Below are 20,359 nucleotides of genomic sequence, written 5' to 3' on the forward strand. Positions count from 1 at the left end.
TAACTAGAGGGTGCAAGGATTTGTTGATTGCCTCTAGTACATCCATGTCCTGCCATGTGCAGAGGCCTTTTGCTGCTCGATGATTCTCTCTGTCATGGCCTGACGTGATCCCCACCTTGTTGTACACTTTGTTTTCAGTGAGTGCTCTGGGAGTTTCATCTCCTTTTGTGCAGCTAAAAACTCTCTCTTATGCTTCCAGCTGTAAGAGAAGGAGCTCACCAACTTTTTACAGAGCCCCACAGCCCGGTCAATTCTTAGATCCTTCATGGCATTCTCTTCAGGAGATAAACATGATCAGAAAAAAAAACAGTAAGACACAGAATGACTCTTGTAGTTTATGCAACTTTTGATCAGAAATAAAAAAAAATGTTTTTTATTTCACTAATTATATACACCTACATAAGACAATTATCTAACATTTATTAATAAATAATAAACACTCACTTATTCTAAACTCATCTGGATTCACAAACATTAACATAATAGTATTTGACTAATCAAATATTTTTTAACTTTTAAATGTATCTAATTTGATAGATTAGCAGAATAAAAATGATGATTATTATACTGTAGACATATGACTCATTGTCATTATAATGTGTCATCATAATCAGGGGTGCACATAACTTTTTGAGTGTATTCCTCAGGTGAGTAGCAGGAGCTGGTGTTTGGTACACACTCTGCAACGAGGTCTTAATAAGTGCAGATCGCTCCCTTAAGGTTTTGTGGTTTTTATCGTCATTGTGCAACTTGACGGAACACAAGGTTGCGTCTTTTGTAATATGCATTAAACAAATGTATTGCATTTCATTAAAAATGGTATGAAAGGATCAGTTGTTCTTTTGTGATAAAACCGAAATAAAATAAAATGCTATTTGAGTGCGTATCTAATATCACGTAAGTGCGTGGCGCTTAAATATCGTTTAATAAATAATGTCACTGACTAAAGACTGTTGGTGAAAAGCGCACTGTCGTTTGGCCGTCTTAAAGTAGCCGAAATGCGCAGCTGCGCCTCATTTAAAAATTACCACTGCCACAAGCGGAAAACACGCAAAATTATTTTATTTCAAAACGAAACCACTTTGTATGGTGTTTCCGCCGGTGCAATAGGGTCCTGAGTCGGAGGAATAAACAGTTTTCGAACATAAACGCAGTACCTAAACCGAAAGGACATTAAATAAATGGTGAAGGTAAAATTTTAATCGCACGCTGTCAAAAAACGGTCACAGTCAAGAGCTCTTCTGTTTTGTACGCGAAAGCGCCGTAGTAACAAAATGACGTTACACGTTCATCATTTTTGCCACGCATGCGCATTCGCGCACTCAGTTATGTGCACCCCTGATTATAATATCACTAAAACAACAACAATTAATATTTTTAAATTGTCAAATTATATATATATATATATATATATATATATATATATATATATATATATATATATATATATATATATATAAGCAAGTATTAGGTTCTACTGTGAAAAGGAGAAAAGGAGACTTTGTGTTGCAGGTTGGTCAGGGTAGTGCCAGTGAGAATGCCATTCCATAAAGGACAAAATAGGACCTTTAAATAGTGGCTGTGGACTACTGCAGACTAGATGAGTGTCTTATGGACTGATTCAGTTTATCATGCTTGGTGTTTATACTCCATTGTGCTGGTGAAAGGATAGTTCCACACTGTTAGACACCAACTGTCAAATGTGCAGGAGGAAGTGTGATGATCCTGGTGTCCTTTTGCTGAAGGCAGGATTGGTCACTTGCACAGAGTGACTGGCATTCTAAATCAAAGAGTTACCACAGTTTGGCTGTTATATCAAAAAAAAAAAAAAGAATCACAAATTTGAATACAGTTTTGTACACTTAATGATTCCTTGACTTTATTTGCAATTGTTTATTTGTTCTATGCCTTGATTTCATGAAACATTAAGACATTAAACTGTACATTTTCATAAAAACTGAAACAATTGAGGTGTTCTAAACCTTTTGACCCCTGGTGTATAAGGGTAGAGTGTATGGTAAATGGTGTACTGTATTTTATATGGCAATTCAGTTTCAAATACATTTACACTGTACATGTCTTACAAGAAAATCTAAACAAAACACTTAGTCCTATTGATTTCAACTAGTTATTATTGTGCACTTCTATCAAAAGGTGCCCATCATCAATTGTAAAGCACATTGTACTACCCTCTACTGGAATGAGATTTAAAGTTATGGAAGCAGACTACATATTTTCATTGCTAGAACTTCACAGAGATGATTAAAATATGAATCCAGTAGGGATGCCAAGTTCTTTTTTTAGATTAATTAAGAATTGTTTTTATGTAGTCTAGATTAACATGGTATAAAACCTTACATGTAAAAGTGCTACTGTCAATTTTCTGTTAAATATTTTAAAAAAAATTGATCAAATGATAAAATTCAGAACTTTGAAACAACATAGCATCTGCACTAGTTCTAATTTGTCTACTTGTAGGAAGCATTCCTTCATCAGCTGCAAAGTGCATTGTCCTATCTCGCCCCAGAATTAAATTTAAACTTCTGGAAACATATCAATATATTTTTATTACTATGTGTACGTTGTACTAATTACAATTAGAAATCAATAGGGAAGCTATATTATTTAGCTTGTTATTAAAAAGTTGTTGACCACATTCATTTCAACCTATTAAACTAATAGTATACATAAGTGAAATAACCTGGCTATTTCAAATACCAAAATATGCAAAAAATGATATCATAACTATTGATTGGTAAGCACATAATCAAAATCATCTCTAAATATCATCTGATAATGCAAAATGTAGTTATTTTAAAGTATCATTTCAGACAGCAAAGACTGAACTAAAGAAAAACAGTTTTGTAATCAAAAAATGCATTAGCAGGCAAAAGGTTTTTGAAACATACTGACGTTCGCTAAGTACAGTCTGTATAGAAGCAAATTTTAAAACTCAAACCCCTGTTAATATCCATCCATCCATCTTCTAACCCGCTGAATCCGAATACAGGGTCACGGGGGTCTGCTGGAGTCAATCCCAGCCAACACAGGGCACAAGGCAGGAACCAATCTTGGGCAGGGTGCCAACCCACCACAGGACACACACCAAGCACACACTAGGGACAATTCAGAATCGCCAATCCACCTAACCTGCATGTCTTTGGATTGTGGGAGGAAACCGGAGCGCCCGGAGGAAACCCACACAGACACGGGAGAACATGCAACTCCACGCAGGGAGGACCCAGGAAGCGAACCCGGGTCTCCTAACTGCGAGGCAGCAGCGCTACCTCTGTGCCACCGTGCCGCCCTCCCTGTTAATATATTATCTCTAAATAGCAAAGTAGAAAATCAATTAACAATCTACAGTAAAATTCTTATGGATCTGCTGCACACCTATAAATTACACAAGTGTTGAAAAAGTGAAAATAAAAGAAATGTGGATTCAGATTTTGCCAGAATTATCAGGCTGGCGGTAAGCAGAACTACTTACCTTTTGTCAGTTGTTCAGTTGAAATGTGCACTTAGATGTATGCAGCATGAGTGTGTTGTCATTAAAACATCAGGCACTATGTATTTGTCATATGATTCTCAGTGTCAAACTGTTTGAAACCAAACACTTTGCAAGCACCGTTATTCTTATACCAAACATTACTGCTAAATATTATGAACTTATAAATGCACAGTGTGCGTGTTTAAGAAATGGTAAATGGTGTGTGCTAAATGCACCTTACATTATGCACTGAAGGGGGACATCTTTTTAAAAATAATACCGCCTGTTATACTATCTTATCCTTCTGGATAGCTGGGCACTTCTTCACTCATAGCAATAATCAGAAATTTACTGTGGTATTTTTCAGTGCAATTAACTGTTTTCTAATCAATTGTGAAAAATTAAAAATCAGCTTTCTTACAAGGATTTTTTTTTATTTTTGAGTAATGGTTCTTATTTGCTGGTAATTCCACAGGTTTTGGGATGCAATTGACACTGCGTAAGGAATTGGTTTAGTCTTATGTTCTTGAGACAGCTCTTCTAAATATGATCAGTGACCTGTAGTACTTTATTGTTATTATTATTATAAAGACTGATTTTGCTGCAACTACATTGTAAGCTTTCTGCTGCATCTTTAATTGTGTCACACTTGCAGCAGAAATGTAAGTCACTACAACAACATTTATTTATTTTCATACAATTAATGTAGCCCAAAGTGCTTTGCATGATGAAGAAATAGAAAAAAGACAAAATAAATAGTAGTTAAAATTGGAGAACACTAATTAACATAGAATAAAAGTAAGGTCCGATGGCCAGGGAGGACAGAAAAACAAACAAACAAAAAAAAAACCCTACAGACTCCAGACCCCTCTAGGCATTCTACCTAACCTAAATTACCTCAATCAGTCCTCATTGTATTCAGGGTTCTCATGGAAGAATTTGATGATGACGGTCATGTAGACTACAGATGAAAGGCAGGTCAGGGTTACCACAGCCGATAAACTGGAACAGTACGCCGTGTTGTGCTGAGAGTGCATTCACTTACTATGCAGACTTTTTTTGCCATTTACTTAAAACGTAGCCTTTCCAGACCATGACTTACAACCTCCAAAATCATGTCAGCAGACAATGAAAAAAAAAAAAACATCTCCAGATTTACATTTCTGAACAAATTTACTTTTTAAACAATGAAAGTATTTACATTTAAACATGCTTTAAAATGTATAAATCCCTACAAAATCTACTCAAGCACATTAATAAAAGTAAGTGTAATTTGTTGCTTTTTACCACTGGGCTTAAGGTCTAATTCTTGTACAAACAGAATATTTTAGTGTTTGACTTGTAAAATATCTGCTGACATATGAAAAAAATTTTTTTTATTTTTCTTTATAAGCAAGTGGGTTAGCTCAAAAAATGCAAACTGGAAAATGATTTTTTAGGATTTGTAATTTAGCAACATCTTTAAACTGTTTTCATTTAAAGAATTTGAATACCTAAAAAGCCCCTATGAATATACAAGTAAAATTCCGTTACAACGAACTCTCAGGGACCTAAAAAATATTTCTTTGTAACAAAAATTTTGTTATAATGAGATTCTGTATTTGTTACTATAGTGCTTTCTTTAACTTGTATCCAAGCATTTGCCTACAAGTTATGCTGACGAGAATTTTTCTCAGTATTTTCTTCCAATAATACACTTTTAGGGTACGAATGATGCCCAAATCCAATGGCTAAAGCTCTGCCGTGCAATTGGGTGGGAGGAATTCAGCACGAACATTATCTAAATGTGGAAGCATGTTGTGGGCAGCACAGTTATCAATATGGAGCCAAATCATTATTTCATTATTGAGGTTTCTGAACTCTTTTGAGACACTCCACTCCCCACCCAATCGGAATGACACGCTGAAGTGCGTCCCGAAGCACGATTGCAGCGTCTGTGGAAGATTGTTTGTCCATTGCTGGGGCAGGACAATAGGAGGCTCACAGCACTGCAGTGAAGTGCCACAGAAGCAAATCATAAAAGATCGGGGTCGCACTATAAGTCCCTGTCTTACACCCCAAAACACAAGGCTTAGTCTCTGTACTTTAGCAAAAACAGCTTTATTCAGCTTGAAACAAGAGAGGCACAGTTATTTATTGTAGCGTGATCTGCCACTCTGCTATACACAGACACAGCAGTTATCAGGGTCATGGCCAGGTAAGTGATCAAATCCTGTTATCTGCTTTTACAATATACATGCTTCTAACCTTATATCATCTATCGAGATCTTTTCTGTTTACTTTGGCGGAGAAACGCAGCATATCTGTGAGCCTGCTATTGCCCCGTACAGACACGGAGACCGCACTTTGGAACGCTGTTCAGCTTGCTGTCTAGTTGGGGGTGGTCCCATGAGAGTTTACAAACCTCACATTTTCGTGAATGAGTGCCACCTTAATAGGAATGTTTCTTGAATGAGCATCACTGAACCACATAAAAACGGCTTTTTCAACGTCTTCAAATGCAACAGTTTACATATGTTTGCAACCCGAGATTTTTCTACTTTTTTTGCTCTGTCTTTTAAGAAAATTGACAGTGAAATTTGAAATTCCGAATTCACTGGCAACGTCTTTTTTCTTTTTGCTGCAATCCAGAGCTGCAAAAAAAAATGTTTTCCCTTAATATGAACTGTTATCGTTTTTTCGTGTCTGTCGTTTCTATAGGAGAGTGACAGTGAGTTAAATTCCAATAGATGTTTTTCAAATGTTGACGAGCAACAAGCGAAAGGTATCACTAAAAAACGCAGGAAACAAAAAAAAAAAAAAAACAGCGTGAGGAAAGTTTGAAGAAAGAAAAATAATTAAAGTGTTTCTGTTTGGCCTCAGAAGTAACTGCTCTGCGGGTGATTCATTCAGGCATTTCAAGGTCTTTTGTGCAATTTGTTGTAATGAAAGTATCTGCTGAATGTACTTCGTAGTAACGAGATTTCTATAGACATGCCATATGGGGATGCTGTCCGGACCATAAAAATACTTTGTTGTAAAGATATTCGTTGTAACGGAATTTTACCTGTAATTTGATATAATTAAGCAATTTATTATTAAAACTGTCTTGTATTAGAATTTAATCTCTGAGTTACTTCTGCTTCATAAAATAAAACTTAACATGTTTGAAGGAAATAGGATAAATTGCGATTAATATGCAGTTCATTTTGATTAAAAATTGTAATAGTACAATTAATCAGAATGAAATATTTTAAATAAACAGCAGCCCTAGAAAAAGTACATGAATGTAGGACATAGTGAATGTATGACTGGACAAATTAACATGTTGATTATATGACAACAGTAGTATGAGATTTTTTTCATGGCTGTTTTTAATATCATTTGCTGCTGTTAGGTTTTGGTCACCTTAGAGACCTGTTCCGTCAGATATTTGCATGAAAATACATGATTTAAGACCTGTTCCGTCAGATATTTGCATGAAAATACATGATTTAATTTTTTTCTTGGCCATCACTACAAATTAAACTGGGAAAGATGCATATAAAAAACATTGTTTTTGCGTAGGACATTCCCATAAACTGAAAAATACGGTATCTTTTAGAAATCACTGCTGATTTTTTTTAAATGGAGTCTTAATGTTGGATAGAATATTAATTTATATTTTATTGATTAAATCATTTTAAATATTTTATAAAGAAAAATTATATTTCGTCTCACAAATACCTCTGAAGTATTTTTGTAAGTATTTTGAAAATGATTTAGCTATTTAACGTAATAAGTAAGAAAATAAACTAATCAAGCAGATCTTTCCTGCTCTAGTTTGTTGTAGAATAATAAATGTTAAAAAGATTGTTAGTTTTTTAGAATCTGAACCAGATTGTGTGCGTCTGTGTTTGTTTATATATGACTGTTCATTAATAATGAGTCTATTTGAAATATTAATATATTTAGTATATCCCTGTGAAAGTAATGAAATAAGTCTAATTTGTTTTCTTTTGACAATTTACCCTCAATGTGCTTAATGTGAAACAGTATGTTTCCAAAATGCTCTGAATGAGAGGCATAGTGTTCTATTTTAATTAGACATAATGTGCACACTGGTGACTGCAAATTCCTGACAAAAAAATTGGAGGAAGCAGAATCTTCGTGATGTTAGATGGAATTTAGTCTTTGATCTTTGTATTATTCTTCAGAATCTCATTCCTGAGTCTGATGTAGTTGCTTTAAAATCTGCTTTTTTCAGATCTGTTGACAGAGACAGAATTAGAAGAAGCAGATCTCGACAGAGACGAAGGTCAAGGTCCAGAGATCGTCGCAGAAGACGCAGCAGAGACAAAGAAGATAAATTTAAGGGGAGCCTTTCTGAAGGCATGAAAGTTGATCAGGAGTCATCTTCTGATGAAGTGTAAGGCACTCTGCTTTAAATGTGTTTACCTGTATGAGTAGTATTTGCCTGCTTACCTCTATAAGAATTATTATAGAAACCATGAAATTATATTTCTTTTTTCCCACATCCCAGAGATGTGTGTGTATTAAGTTAATAGATTGTTCTAAATTGGCCCTTTTTCGATGTGTACATAAGTGGGCCATGCAGTGGACTGGCACTCTGTCCTGGGTGAGTTCTTGCCTTACATACATTGCTGCCAGGAGTGGCGTTGGTTCCCTGCAATACTTAATTAGATTAACATTTTGATGAGGTATTAAAGAATGAATGAATTTCTTTAGAGTCAACTCTTTATTTGATTCCTGATCATATCACCTTCTTCTTGTCAGTTTCCTTTGGTTTTTAATATTTTTGGAAATTACAGCACATTTCTTCTTATGTCCTGCTATCAGCCTAACACTAGTCTCTATTCAACTATTCAATCTACTTTTGCCACCACACCCTTCTCCTCTCATCAAATATTAAATTCTAATACCAGTAATTTGTAATACCATAAACTGAAACTCCTTGCTCCTTAGAGAAAGCTGTATAAAATATTTTATCACGCAGTAAATACAAAGCATTGATTTAATTCCATCAACCTTTTGGGTTATCAAAAGATAATAAAGAAATCTATTCAAAATCTAAGAAAATACACGATACATATGAAATAATTAACTTTTCAATGTATTAACACTCTAAAACTTTTTTTTCCTCACAGGAGTTGCTTTAAATACATTGTCAGTCATTTATGCAACTTTTGTTTTAACAGATTACACTAGAACATATTATTACTCTAATTACATTTATTCACTGTTTAAAATTTTTTTTTAGATTGGAAGACTATGATGTAGACGAGGAAGATGAGGAAGCTCTTATTGAACAAAGGCGGTTGCAGAGACAAGCTATTGTGGAAGTATGTTGATTTTATTTTTCTTTTTGATGTGTGAGACACAAAACAGCATAAGAGTTGCTGTGCATTTCTGTAAATACCACATAGGTTTATTTCTGTATTCAAGTTTTACAAGTGAGAGGTTACCATTCCTCCCACCTGGCTTGATTAATCAACTAATGGCAGATTCTAAACATCATGGTCTGTGCTTGAACAACAGAGTCCGTATGATTCAGTTAATTTTTTCTATATGATGATGCTTCCTTGTGTATAGAAATGCAGTTTGTTTTTGGAGTGAATATTATATTATTTGGTCCATTATACTGTACTAGATGCAATTCTTCTTCCAGTATGGATTGCGTTAAAAAAAAATTACCAGTACGCCAAACATTAGTGGAAAACATTCAAATATGTTTAAACATGAAACACAAGTATAAAAAATGAAGTGGGAAGTGTGATGTTGTCATTTCATTAGTGTCTTAAAGATAATGTTTTTATCTGTGAACTTGGATGTGAACTTTGTGTAAAAAGTTAGCTGACCATTTTTAAGAATATTACCTGGAGTGCTGTACTGTTCAACCCTATTGGTGAGTTGATGCAATTAGGAAGGTCAGGAAAAAGCAGTGTCTTGTGATGGGTTTGTCTGACAGTGGTGGCAGTGTCAGTTTAATTGATAAAACACTTGCCTGTGTAAACAGTAAATAAGTAGCACATTAATATTACTTAAAAAAAAGTTTCAATCTGAGAGTTTATACAAATGCCAGAATCTACAGAAACAGTCAAAAGTTTTTAATTATACCACAATAAAGCTTTACCGCCCACTCCTGCTTTTTTTTTTTAGCTTTAACTGTACCTTAATCATGTGGTTGTTTGTTAAACTGAAAGAATTCTTCATGATATGATCATCATTAAGTGAGCTTTTTAGAATCAACCTAGATTTAGGTTCCCAGGCACCATTCTCTTATTAAAATGGTTCTTAATTGGTCCTTTAAACATAAATGAGAGAATGATTGAGTATTCACTTCTACTCTCTCTGTCTGGGTTTTCTCCTGCTTTACTCATCGTGTTGAAAAGGGTTGCAGCCCCCTACAAAAATGCCATAAATGGACATACATTTGTATTGTGTTTAAACCTAAACTTTATTTAGATTGGGTGAAAGTAATTATTTCAGGCTAATTTGTAATTTTATTTGTTTTTAAAAAAAAAAAGGTTTGAATTTGGCCAAGGTGTAACTGTTTCCACTTTAAGCTCAGTTACAGCAATTTGTCTGAATTGGTATATTTCCTTTAGTCCAGAATTATCTTTTGTTGTTTTTAAGGTATACACACAAATATGTCTTAATCATATATGTACAGTGTAACTTGAAATCTTGGAATGTCTTGTTTATTATAAAGAAGTTGTTGACTTTTCTAAAGCAAGGAGTTTAAAGCTACAGTACATCCGGAAAGTATTCACAGCTCATCACTTTTTCCACATTTTGTTATATTACAGCCTTATTCCAAAATGGATTAAATTCATTTTTTCCTCAGAATTCTACACACAACACCCCATAATGACAACGTGAAAAAAGTTTACTTGAGGTTTTTGCAAATTTATTAAAAAAAAAAAACCTGAGAAATCACATGTACATAAGTATTCACAGCCTTTGCTCAATACTTTGTCAATGCACCTTTGGCAGCAATTACAGCCTCAAGTCTTTTTGAATATGATGTGTTACGCCTGTGTACTGCTCCTTTGCTGGCTTTGCGGGAAGTGAAATCGCTGGCTGAGCAACAGGTGATAGTAATCACTGATTAAGCCTCTGGGAGGGTCATGATGTATAAAAACCTGTTTTTTTCCTTTGGAGGGAGGTTGGCTTTTGTGTTTGCTTGTGTGTTTTCTTTCCCCTCTTCTTAGCTTTTCTATTAACTACTCACGCGTGTATAATTTTATTTTACACCCCTAGACGTCTAGTTTTGTTATGTAAATTTTTCTTATTTTGGGTAAATAAATGGAGTTTTTCCCAAGAATGTGGTGTTCTGCCAGTTTTACTCCACTAGAATCAACTCCCTTAACTGATTTAAGGTTTCCACTTGTCGAGACTGACACCACCTTGTAAACAAAATCTCTTTTTCCCTAGCAAACTCCACATAAGTTTGTTTTTCTAATTTTTTATAACCCCGGAATCTTTGGCGATAGGCCTCGGGTACTAGCTCATATGCTCTTAAAATAGCCGTTTTAACCTTTTTAAAATCTGCACTCTCCTCCTCAGAAAGGGTCGCAAACACCTCTTGGGCCTTCCCTGTCAGAACACACTGTAAAAGCAATGTCCAGACCTCCACTGGCCATTTTAAAGAACTCGCAGCTCTTTCAAAATGAGCAAAATACCGGTCTACATCACGTTCACAAAATGGGGGAACCATTTTGAGATTTCGACCAACATCAAAGGAAGACTGCACCACTTGAATGGACTTAGCAGCTTCAGTTTTCTTAGCCTCCAATTCAAGCTCTAGCTTCCTCACCTCATATTGTCTCTGTTCACGTTCACTCTCACGTGCATACTCTAACTTTTTCGTAACAGATAACAGATGTCACAAGCTTGGCACACCTATCCTTGGTCAGTTTCGCCCATTCCTCTTTTCAGCACCTCTCAAGCTCCATCAGGTTGGATGGTAAGTGTCGGTGCACCGCCATTTTAAGATCTCTCCAGAGATGTTCAATCGGATTCAAGGCTGGGCTCTGGCTGGGCCACTCAAGTACATTCACAGAGTTGTCCTGAAACCACTCCTTTGATATCTTGGCTGTGTGCTTATGGTTGTTGCCCTGCTGAAAGATGAACCGTCGCCCCAGTCTGGGGTCAAGATCGCTCTGGAGCAGGTTTTCATCCGGGATGTCTCTCTACATTGCTGCAGTCATCTTTCCCTTTATCCTGACTAGTCTCCCAGTTCCTGCCGCTGAAAAACATCCCCACAGCATGATGCTGCCACCACCATGCTTCACTGTAGGGATGGTATTGGCCTGGTGATGAGTGGTGCCTGGTTTCCTCCAAATGTGATGCCTGGCATTCACACCAAAGAGTTCATCTTTGTCTCATCAGACGAGAGAATTTTGTTTCTCATGGTCTGAGAGTCCTTCAGGTGCCTTTTGGCAAACTCCAGGCGGGCTGCCATGTGCCTTTTACTAAGGAGTGGCTTCCGTCTGGCCACTCTACCATACAGGCCTGATTGGTGGATTGCAGCAGAGATGGTTGTCCTTCTGGAAGGTTCTCCTCTCTCCACAGAGGACCTCTGGAGCTCTGACAGAGTGACCATTGGGTTCTTGGTCACCTCCCAGACTAAGGCCCTTCTACCCTGATCGCTCAGTTTAGATGGCCGGCCAGCTCCAGGAAGAGTCCTGGTGGTTTTGAACTTCTTCCACTTGCGGATGACGGAGGCCACTGTGCTCATTGGGATCTTCAAAGCAGCAGAATTTTTTTTCTGTAACCTTCCCCAGATTTGTGCATCAAGACAATCCTGTCTCAGAGGTCTACAGACAGTTCCTTTGACTTCATGCTTGGTTTGTGCTCTGACATGAACTGTCAACTATGGGACCTTATATAAACAGGTGTGTGCCTTTCCAAATCATGTCTAATCAACTGAATTTACCACAGGTGGACTCCAGTTAAGCTGCAGAAACATCTCAAGGAAGATCAAGGGAAACCGGATGCACCTGAGCTCAATTTTGAGCTCCATGGCAAATGCTGTGAATACTTATGTACATGTACTTTCTCAATTTTTTTATTTTTAATAAATTTGCAAAAATCTCAAGTAAACTTTTTTCATGTTGTCATTATGGGATGTTGTGTATAGAGTTCTGAGGAAAAAAATAAATTTAATCCATTTTAGAATAAGGCTGTAACATAAAAAAATTTGGAAAAAGTGATGCGCTGTGAAAACTTTCCAGATGCGCTGTATACATGATACGGTTTGGTTTAAGGAATTGATGATTGCAGTGGCCCTAGTGTGTGCTTGGTGTGTGGGTGTGTTTGTGTGTGTCCTGCGGTGGGTTGGCACCCTGCCCAGGATTGGTTCCTGCCTTGTGCCCTGTGTTGGCTGGGATTGGCTCCAGCAGACCCCCGTGACCCTGTATTCGGATTCAGCGGGTTAGAAAATGGATGGATGGATGATTGCAGTAGAAAAATGTCATTTTAGACTTACCAGTTGTACTAATTTTAAATCTTAAAATCAGTAATTTACACAGTAGCAGATTCTTTAGATTTAGAAAATTTCACATCTATACTAATAAAAGGCAAAGCCCTCACTCACTGACTCACTCACTGACTCATCACTAATTCTCCAACTTCCCGTGTGGGTGGAAGGCTGAAATTTGGCAGGTTCATTCCTTACAGCTTCCTTACAAAAGTTGGGCAGGTTTTATATCGAAATTCTACGCGTAATGGTCATAACTGGAAGCAGTTTTTCTCCATTTACTGTAATGGAGATGAGCTTCAACGCCGTGGGGGCGGAGTTTCGTGTGACATCATCACGCCTCCCACGTAATCACGCATTATATAATTAAAAAAAATTAAAAAATTATAATTATATAATTGAGAAGGCAGCGAAACAATAAGAAGCGAGCGAGTGACATATACAACCATATTCATGAGTTCTGCTACTGAAACAAAGCACGATGTAAACCTACACTTTAAATTAAGCTCATAGACAGGCTGCGCTGGCTTGTAATTTAGTGCCTGCCCATATAAGGTCCGTCCGTCAGCGCAATCCAATAGCAAACTGCCACGGGTAAATATTCACGGGTGAAGGACTGTGCTTATGGAGAGGAAGATGAGATGGTAAGGGTGGTGTTTGACACAAACTCAGCGAAACTGCGAGAGAAAGTTTTAAGTGCCAGGACTAAGGTAACATTAAATAAAGCTATGGACATAGCACGAGATGGCACCAGCACAGCTGGGAACCTTCGATGCAAGTACACTGAATGGCTCACGTGAACTGACGAAGTGCACAGATAAAAAGCAACGGTTCCAAAGAGCGCTGAACAAAACCGAATTACACAATTGAAAAGGCAGCAAAAAATATGAAGTGTCTGATAAGCATATTCATAAATGCAGCTACTGTGGAAACAAAGCACACGGTGGAAAAAGTCAATGTCCCGCTAAAGGAAGACAGTGTAAAAACCCGTGCATGCAGTGTGTCAGGTCTCAGATAAAGAAGAAGACGAGCTGTTTATTGATGCAGTAAGAAACGAATCGATGAATGAAACCTGTCATCTTTACAACGATTGACAAACACGGAATGTAACTTGAACACAACACATCCTACAAATACGAACCTGATTGAAAGAAATAATGATAATCAAATCCTTGATGACAGCAACACTCAGTAACACTCACAAAACAAATACTGTATATTGACAGTCATGTTACGCTATTTTTAAAATGTTCCCTTTTCTTTTTCTACCTTTTTTAACACACTACTTCTCCGCTGCGATACGCGGGTATATATATATGTATATATATTTATATATTCCGCTCTACATACTCGAATAATGGATACTTTATTCGCCATCAATGATTGTTTTGGTAAAGCCATACTCAGTGTATTCATTAGATGAACGGTAAAAAGTAAGTGCGAGGAGGATGACTCATTGAGGCATGCAGGCTGTAGTGCGCGTCAACTCTATCTGAATTGCGCGATCACATTTGAAAAAATATATCTTTTCAAGTTCTATTTAGTCCATATGTGTCAAACTCATGGGCATGGCCACATCCGCCCGCATGTAATTATATCCGCCCGAGATCATTTTATATACTTTATTATTGTTATTAAAGCCCGGGTATATGAAGCGCTGGTAACACAATAAACTACGGATCCCATAATGCAGCACTTCCTTATGATGCTGCAAGTTATTGCGAAGCTAGAGTTATTGCGCACTGAGTTTGCACGGCGCTTTGGTGACTTTGAAGAACAAAAAAAGTCAGTCTACATGCGGCTCGAACCTTGTGCATGTTTGGTAGCACATATCTGTGTGAGAAGCTCTTCTCAGTGATAAAGACTAACAAAACAGCACACAGGAGTCGCCTCACTGATGAGCACCTGCAATCCATCCTGAGAATCTCCACAACACAAAACCTCACACCAAACAGAAACGAACTTGTGGCCAAAAAAAGATGCCAGGCGCCCAGCTCTAAAATGACATATGAGCAAAGACAACTGAATGATTTGATTTGTTATTGCACGTAAGAGCAGGAGTCAACCGTTTTAACAAACAGCGTATTGCACTGATACGAAATAGCTGTGTGTGTATATATGTAGATATGTATGTATATGTATATATATGTGTGTGTGTATGTATGTATATATATATATATGTATATGTGTGTATATGTATAGATATATATGTATGTATATATGTGTATATGTATAGATATGTATATATATATATATGTTTATGTGTGTGTAAATATATATATATGACAACAACACTCATCACTCACAACAGTGACAAAACAATTACATTGACAATCAGGTTACGTTATTTTCAAAATGTTTCCTTTTCTTTTCATTGCTTCTTTAACACACTACTTCTCCGCTGCGAAGCGCGGGTATTTTGCTAGTAACTAATAATTTAAAAATAGTCAATAATAGTCAGTGAGGCCCTGGTCAGCTTCAGAAGACCCCGAAGGCATCCATGTTATCTGAGCCAGTTCTAAGAAATTGGTCTGCATAACATTTAGCTTCTAAATCTTTTGTCTGTATATACATTGTTTGAGGCAATTTTTTCAAGTATTAATTGTACATTTATGCTCTTCTTTTTTTAACCACCGTAGTTTTATAGTTGGCCCATTGGCACCCCCTGTTGCAGATTTTAATTGCTTTACATATTTAGATACTTTTTTAGATGCATTCATTTTTCTAAAAATGCCTACAATGTGTTGCTATTACATAAGAAACAATTTGATTAAACATTAGTTTATTGTAAAAATGTAGTATTTCGTTAGATACAATAGGGATTCCTAAACTTGGACTACAGTGATCCCTCGCTATATCGTGCTTCGACTTTCATGGCTTCACTCCATCGCGGATTTTATATATAAGCATATCTAAATATATATCATGGATTTTTCGCTGGTTCGCGGATTTCTGCGAACAGTGGGTCTTTTAATTTATGGTTCATGCTTCCTTAGTTGGTTTGCCCAGTTGATTTCATACAAGGGACGCTATTGGTGGATGCCTGAGAAGCTACCCAGTCAGAGCACTATTAGGTATTAAATCAAACTCCTCAGTGATATACGATATGCTTCCCGCGTGGTGCTTTGCATACTTAAAACCCCAAACAGCACCTATTGATTTTTAATTGTTTGCTTCTCTCTCTCTCACTCTCTCTGACATTCTCTGCTCCTGATGGAGGGGGTGTGAGCAGAGGGGCTGTTCGCACATTGGCTTCACATTGCTCCCTTACTTGCAGCTGCTTTGTCACGCGGTGCTTTGCATACTTAAAAGCCCGAAGAGCACCTATTGATTTTTAACTGTTTGCTTTTCTCCCTCTGACATTCTCTGCTCTTGACGCACACTCCTTTGAAGAGGAAGATATGTTTGCATTCTTTTAATTGTGAGACGGAAATGTCATCTCTGTCTTGTCATGGAGCACAGTTTAAACTTTTGAAAAAGAGACAAATGTTTGTTTGCAATGTTTTAAAGTCCCTGTCTCTACAACCTTCTGTCTTTCTGTGGAAATCTGTGACCCAAGTGTGACAATATAAAAATGACAATATAAACGTATGGTTTTTACTTTGCAGATTTTCACATTTCACGGGGGGTTCTGGAACGCAACCCCCGCGATTGAGGAGGAATCACTGTATAAACTAGTAATTCCCTGCAAATACAAATATCAAGTGGTATACAGTCAGGCTTTCTGGAACTTAGACTGTTATAGTATCCCTCACCAGGCTCAGAAGGTGCATTACTTCTTCTGAATTCAGGGTGATCTTTTGCATGGAGTGTTCATTCCTGTATCCCTTTTAGTGTAAAATAGAAAATCAGCTGCAAGCAATGCCTTTTGAAGCACAAAAGGTTTTTGTCTCTCTCCATTTATTTAGTACTAGCAGAATACCCGCGCTTCGCAGCGGAGAATAGATATCTACATATATATATATATATATATATATATATATATACCTATGTACATCATATATACACACACATACATGCATGCACACACACAAATTATATACATGTGTGTATGTGTGTGTGTGTGTGTGTGTGTGTTTATATATATATATATATATATATATACATACACACACACAAATTATATATATGTGTGTGTGTATATATATATATATATATATATATATATATATATATATATATATATAAATAATCTAGATAGGGGTGTGTATGTGTATATATATATATACACATACATATACTTGTGTGTATGTTTGTATGTGTCTATATGTGTGTGTATAGCTTTGGTCACTGAGTGCAAGGGAAAAATAAAATATAGTCTATAAGTTATTAAACAGTAAAACATTAACGTTTTAAGAAGTACAGGTACATTGAGCACTACTGGAGTGGTTATGGTAAACTACATTTTAAAGACTGTGTAACACAACAGGTAAGTAACTAACAGCAGCTAAAATGTATATGGATCATCTCTCGGTAGTAGATCCCTTTTGAAAGGCGCTACACGACGGCTGTGGTATAGAAATTACATGTTCTATGTGAACGCTCAAATTTGTGCCTCTGGTAATGTGCCTTACCGCAATTAAAGAAAATTAGTTTTGTATCCTCTGCAGTGTTAAGAGAGAAAGGCTTTGGTTTGGGATAAAAGGAAAAAAGGTGCAAAGAAAGGAAAGTTGCCTTTTCTTTTATATAGTATAGAGAGATGTGTTCGCTGACGCTATGATCGCCTTTTGGGGACAGTCGCTGTGGGTCTTGTGTAGACTGGTGAGACGTCCCCGCCATTAATCGGCTGTGATGGCACTGTCAGTCCTCCACTCGTGTGCGTGTCTTCATAATCCGAGCTGAGGACCTCATAATCGTATACGTGCAAAAGAAAGTGTGAATCGCCTTAATATTATTTTGCCGTGGTGTAGAAAAGGGGTCCCGTGTTTGCACTTGTCTGGGCTATAGCGCAGGGGGAGGATGAAAAATTAAAAGTGCTCACTTTGACTTAAGGCAGAAGCGCAGTCAGCGCCTCAAAGGCCGGCACAGCTATGCGCGCGCGCTGGCTGCTCGACTTTTGCTGGGCAGGAGACCCCAGTTTTGTACACACGCTCATGATATCAAAAGTCTCAGCTCTTTGGAGGTCATTCATATATTATATATATAGTAAAATACCCGCGCCAGCGGAGAAGTAGTGTGTTAAAGAAGTAATGAAAAAGAAAAGGAAACATTTTAATAATAACGTAACATGATTGACATTGTCATGAGTGTTGCTGTCATATATATGCCTGCCTAAATAAGTCACCCTCGCTTTGCTCTTACTTTTTACCGCTCATTTAATCATGGCTAGTGGCGGAAAAATTATAAAATGGAAGGAGGATGGCTTTACCAAAACAATTATTGATGGCTTAATCGATTATTCATAAAGCTTGAATTGGTGATCTGTTTTTCTGTGTTAACCTCATATTTTTTCATACTTCTTCTCAAACTAAGGTGGTGCGAGGGTAAAATGAATCGGGATGCGCTGATCAATGTAATCGGTGTACCAGGAAATCATGCATTGACAAAGCTCCCCTTTGCTTGTAATGCAAAGTGTGATTAAATGCATTATTTTTAACGCTTATGGAGCACATGCATCAAGCTTCTCAGCTGTGCTTGTGCTAAGAAAAGGAAAGATTTTAAAAATAACGTAACACGCATTGTCAATGTAACCTTTTGTAAGTAGTGCCTGGAGGATTCAGTGTGGAGAAACTCTAGAGACAGCGTGTGTATTAACTTGTGGATTTTTCTGTGAGTATTTGGTGGCAGTGTGACGAAGTTGCTTCGGAAGGCGGCGATAGCCGCGGAGCTCAGCTCAGAGCGAAATGAGGTAAATGGGAGGGGAGATGATGACGTGACTCCCCACCCGCCTTAACTGTCAATCCCCAGAAACACAGTCTCTCGAAATTTGCATAAGCACACCCCTTCACCTACAATTTTAACTTAGTTACAAAGTGATCAAAACTCGCTTATATCCCGCGCCCTCTCATTAAACTTGTATCCCGTGATTACCTGTGGGCATGTGAAACGCCAGCGTAGCCTGTCTATGAACTTAATTTAAAGTTTAGGTTTACACCTTGCTTTCTTTCCGAGGTAGCAGCACTCATGAATATGGTAGTATATGTCACTCGCTCGCTTCTTATTGTTTCGCTGCCTTCTCAATTATATAATGCATGTTTTCTTAAGCGCTTTTGGAGGTCTTCCTGGTTTTCTACGCACTGCGCTGACAGTCAGTTCACGGATTACGTGGGAGGCGTGATGATGTCACATGAAACTCCGCCCCACGTCTTTCCAGCTCAACTCCATTACAGTTAATGGAGAAAAATACCTTCCAGTTATGACCATTAGGCGTAGAATTTCGAAATGAAACCTGCCCAACTTTTGTAAGTAAGCTGTAAGGAATGAGCCTGCCAAATTTCAGCCTTCTACCTACACGGGAAGTTGGAGAATTAGTGAGTGAGTGAGTGAGGGCTTTGCCTTTTATTAGTATAGATGATTTAAAATTTTGTTTGCTCCCAACCCATCATTAGCTTGTCTTACCACAAAATGCTTACAGATGCCTTACCCAGATGATTTATAGATTTTAACGAGTTTGAACAGTGATTAGCTTGTAAATTGTAATGTTGATCTTCCTTTCCCCACTCCTAAGAAACAGCTCTTCAATGTATCAGCTTATATAATCCCTTTAGCATTTTGAGGCCCAACCATACTAAAATTTTAAAGATTATTTTCAGTTGCAGGAAAGTATATTTAGCTAATTCAACCAACATCTGTTTTTTGGGAGTTGTTGTCTTGACATGTAATTCCTGGAACAGTGGCATAATGAAAAACAAGTACAATGGAACCTCGATTCACAACCATAATTCGTTCCAAAACTCTGGTCGTGAACCGAAGCAATTTCCTCCCATAGGATTGTATGTAAATGCAATTAATCCGTTCCAGACCGTACGAACTGTGTGTATATATGTAAATATATGTAAAGATTAAGCACAAATACTGTATAGTTAATTACACCATAGAATGCACAGCGTAATAGTAAACTATTGTAAAAACATTGAATAACACTGACACAAAACACCCAGGCTCCCTGCTCAGCTACACGCGCTCTCTCTCTCTCTCTCTCTCTGTAGCATACAACCACCCCCTTTGTAAGCAGCACGTGCTCGCTTGCGCTCTCTCTTTCTCTGTAGCACACACACACACACTGTCCCAAACCCCCCCGTCAGCAGCAAGCCCTCACTCGCGCTCTCTCTCTCTCTCTGAACTGAGGGGAACATTTGAACAAATCCGAACTTTAATTTAAATACCATCCACAAGCAACCAAAAAACATTGCAGGAGTTCATGCTAGTAGCCTTACAGCCCAAACGCTATAAACACTTTATTTAAA

The 20,359-nt window shown here is 37.3% G+C and overlaps 1 protein-coding gene across 6 annotated transcripts in view; it reads left to right on the forward strand.

Annotated features, from left to right (window-relative positions):
* prpf4bb (pre-mRNA processing factor 4Bb) overlaps nt 1-20,359 on the forward strand; it is a 155,573-nt gene that overhangs the window by 92,301 nt on the left and 42,913 nt on the right. For all 6 annotated transcript variants that reach the window (XM_039753328.1, XM_039753332.1, XM_039753330.1 and 3 more), the window contains 2 exons: nt 7,716-7,877; nt 8,730-8,811. In XM_039753328.1, coding sequence (XP_039609262.1) covers nt 7,716-7,877; nt 8,730-8,811 — 244 coding nt within the window. The remainder of the gene's footprint in view (nt 1-7,715; nt 7,878-8,729; nt 8,812-20,359) is intronic.

Source organism: Polypterus senegalus, chromosome 5 (assembly GCF_016835505.1).
Source record: "Polypterus senegalus isolate Bchr_013 chromosome 5, ASM1683550v1, whole genome shotgun sequence".
NCBI classification, from domain to species: Eukaryota; Metazoa; Chordata; class Cladistia; order Polypteriformes; family Polypteridae; genus Polypterus; species Polypterus senegalus.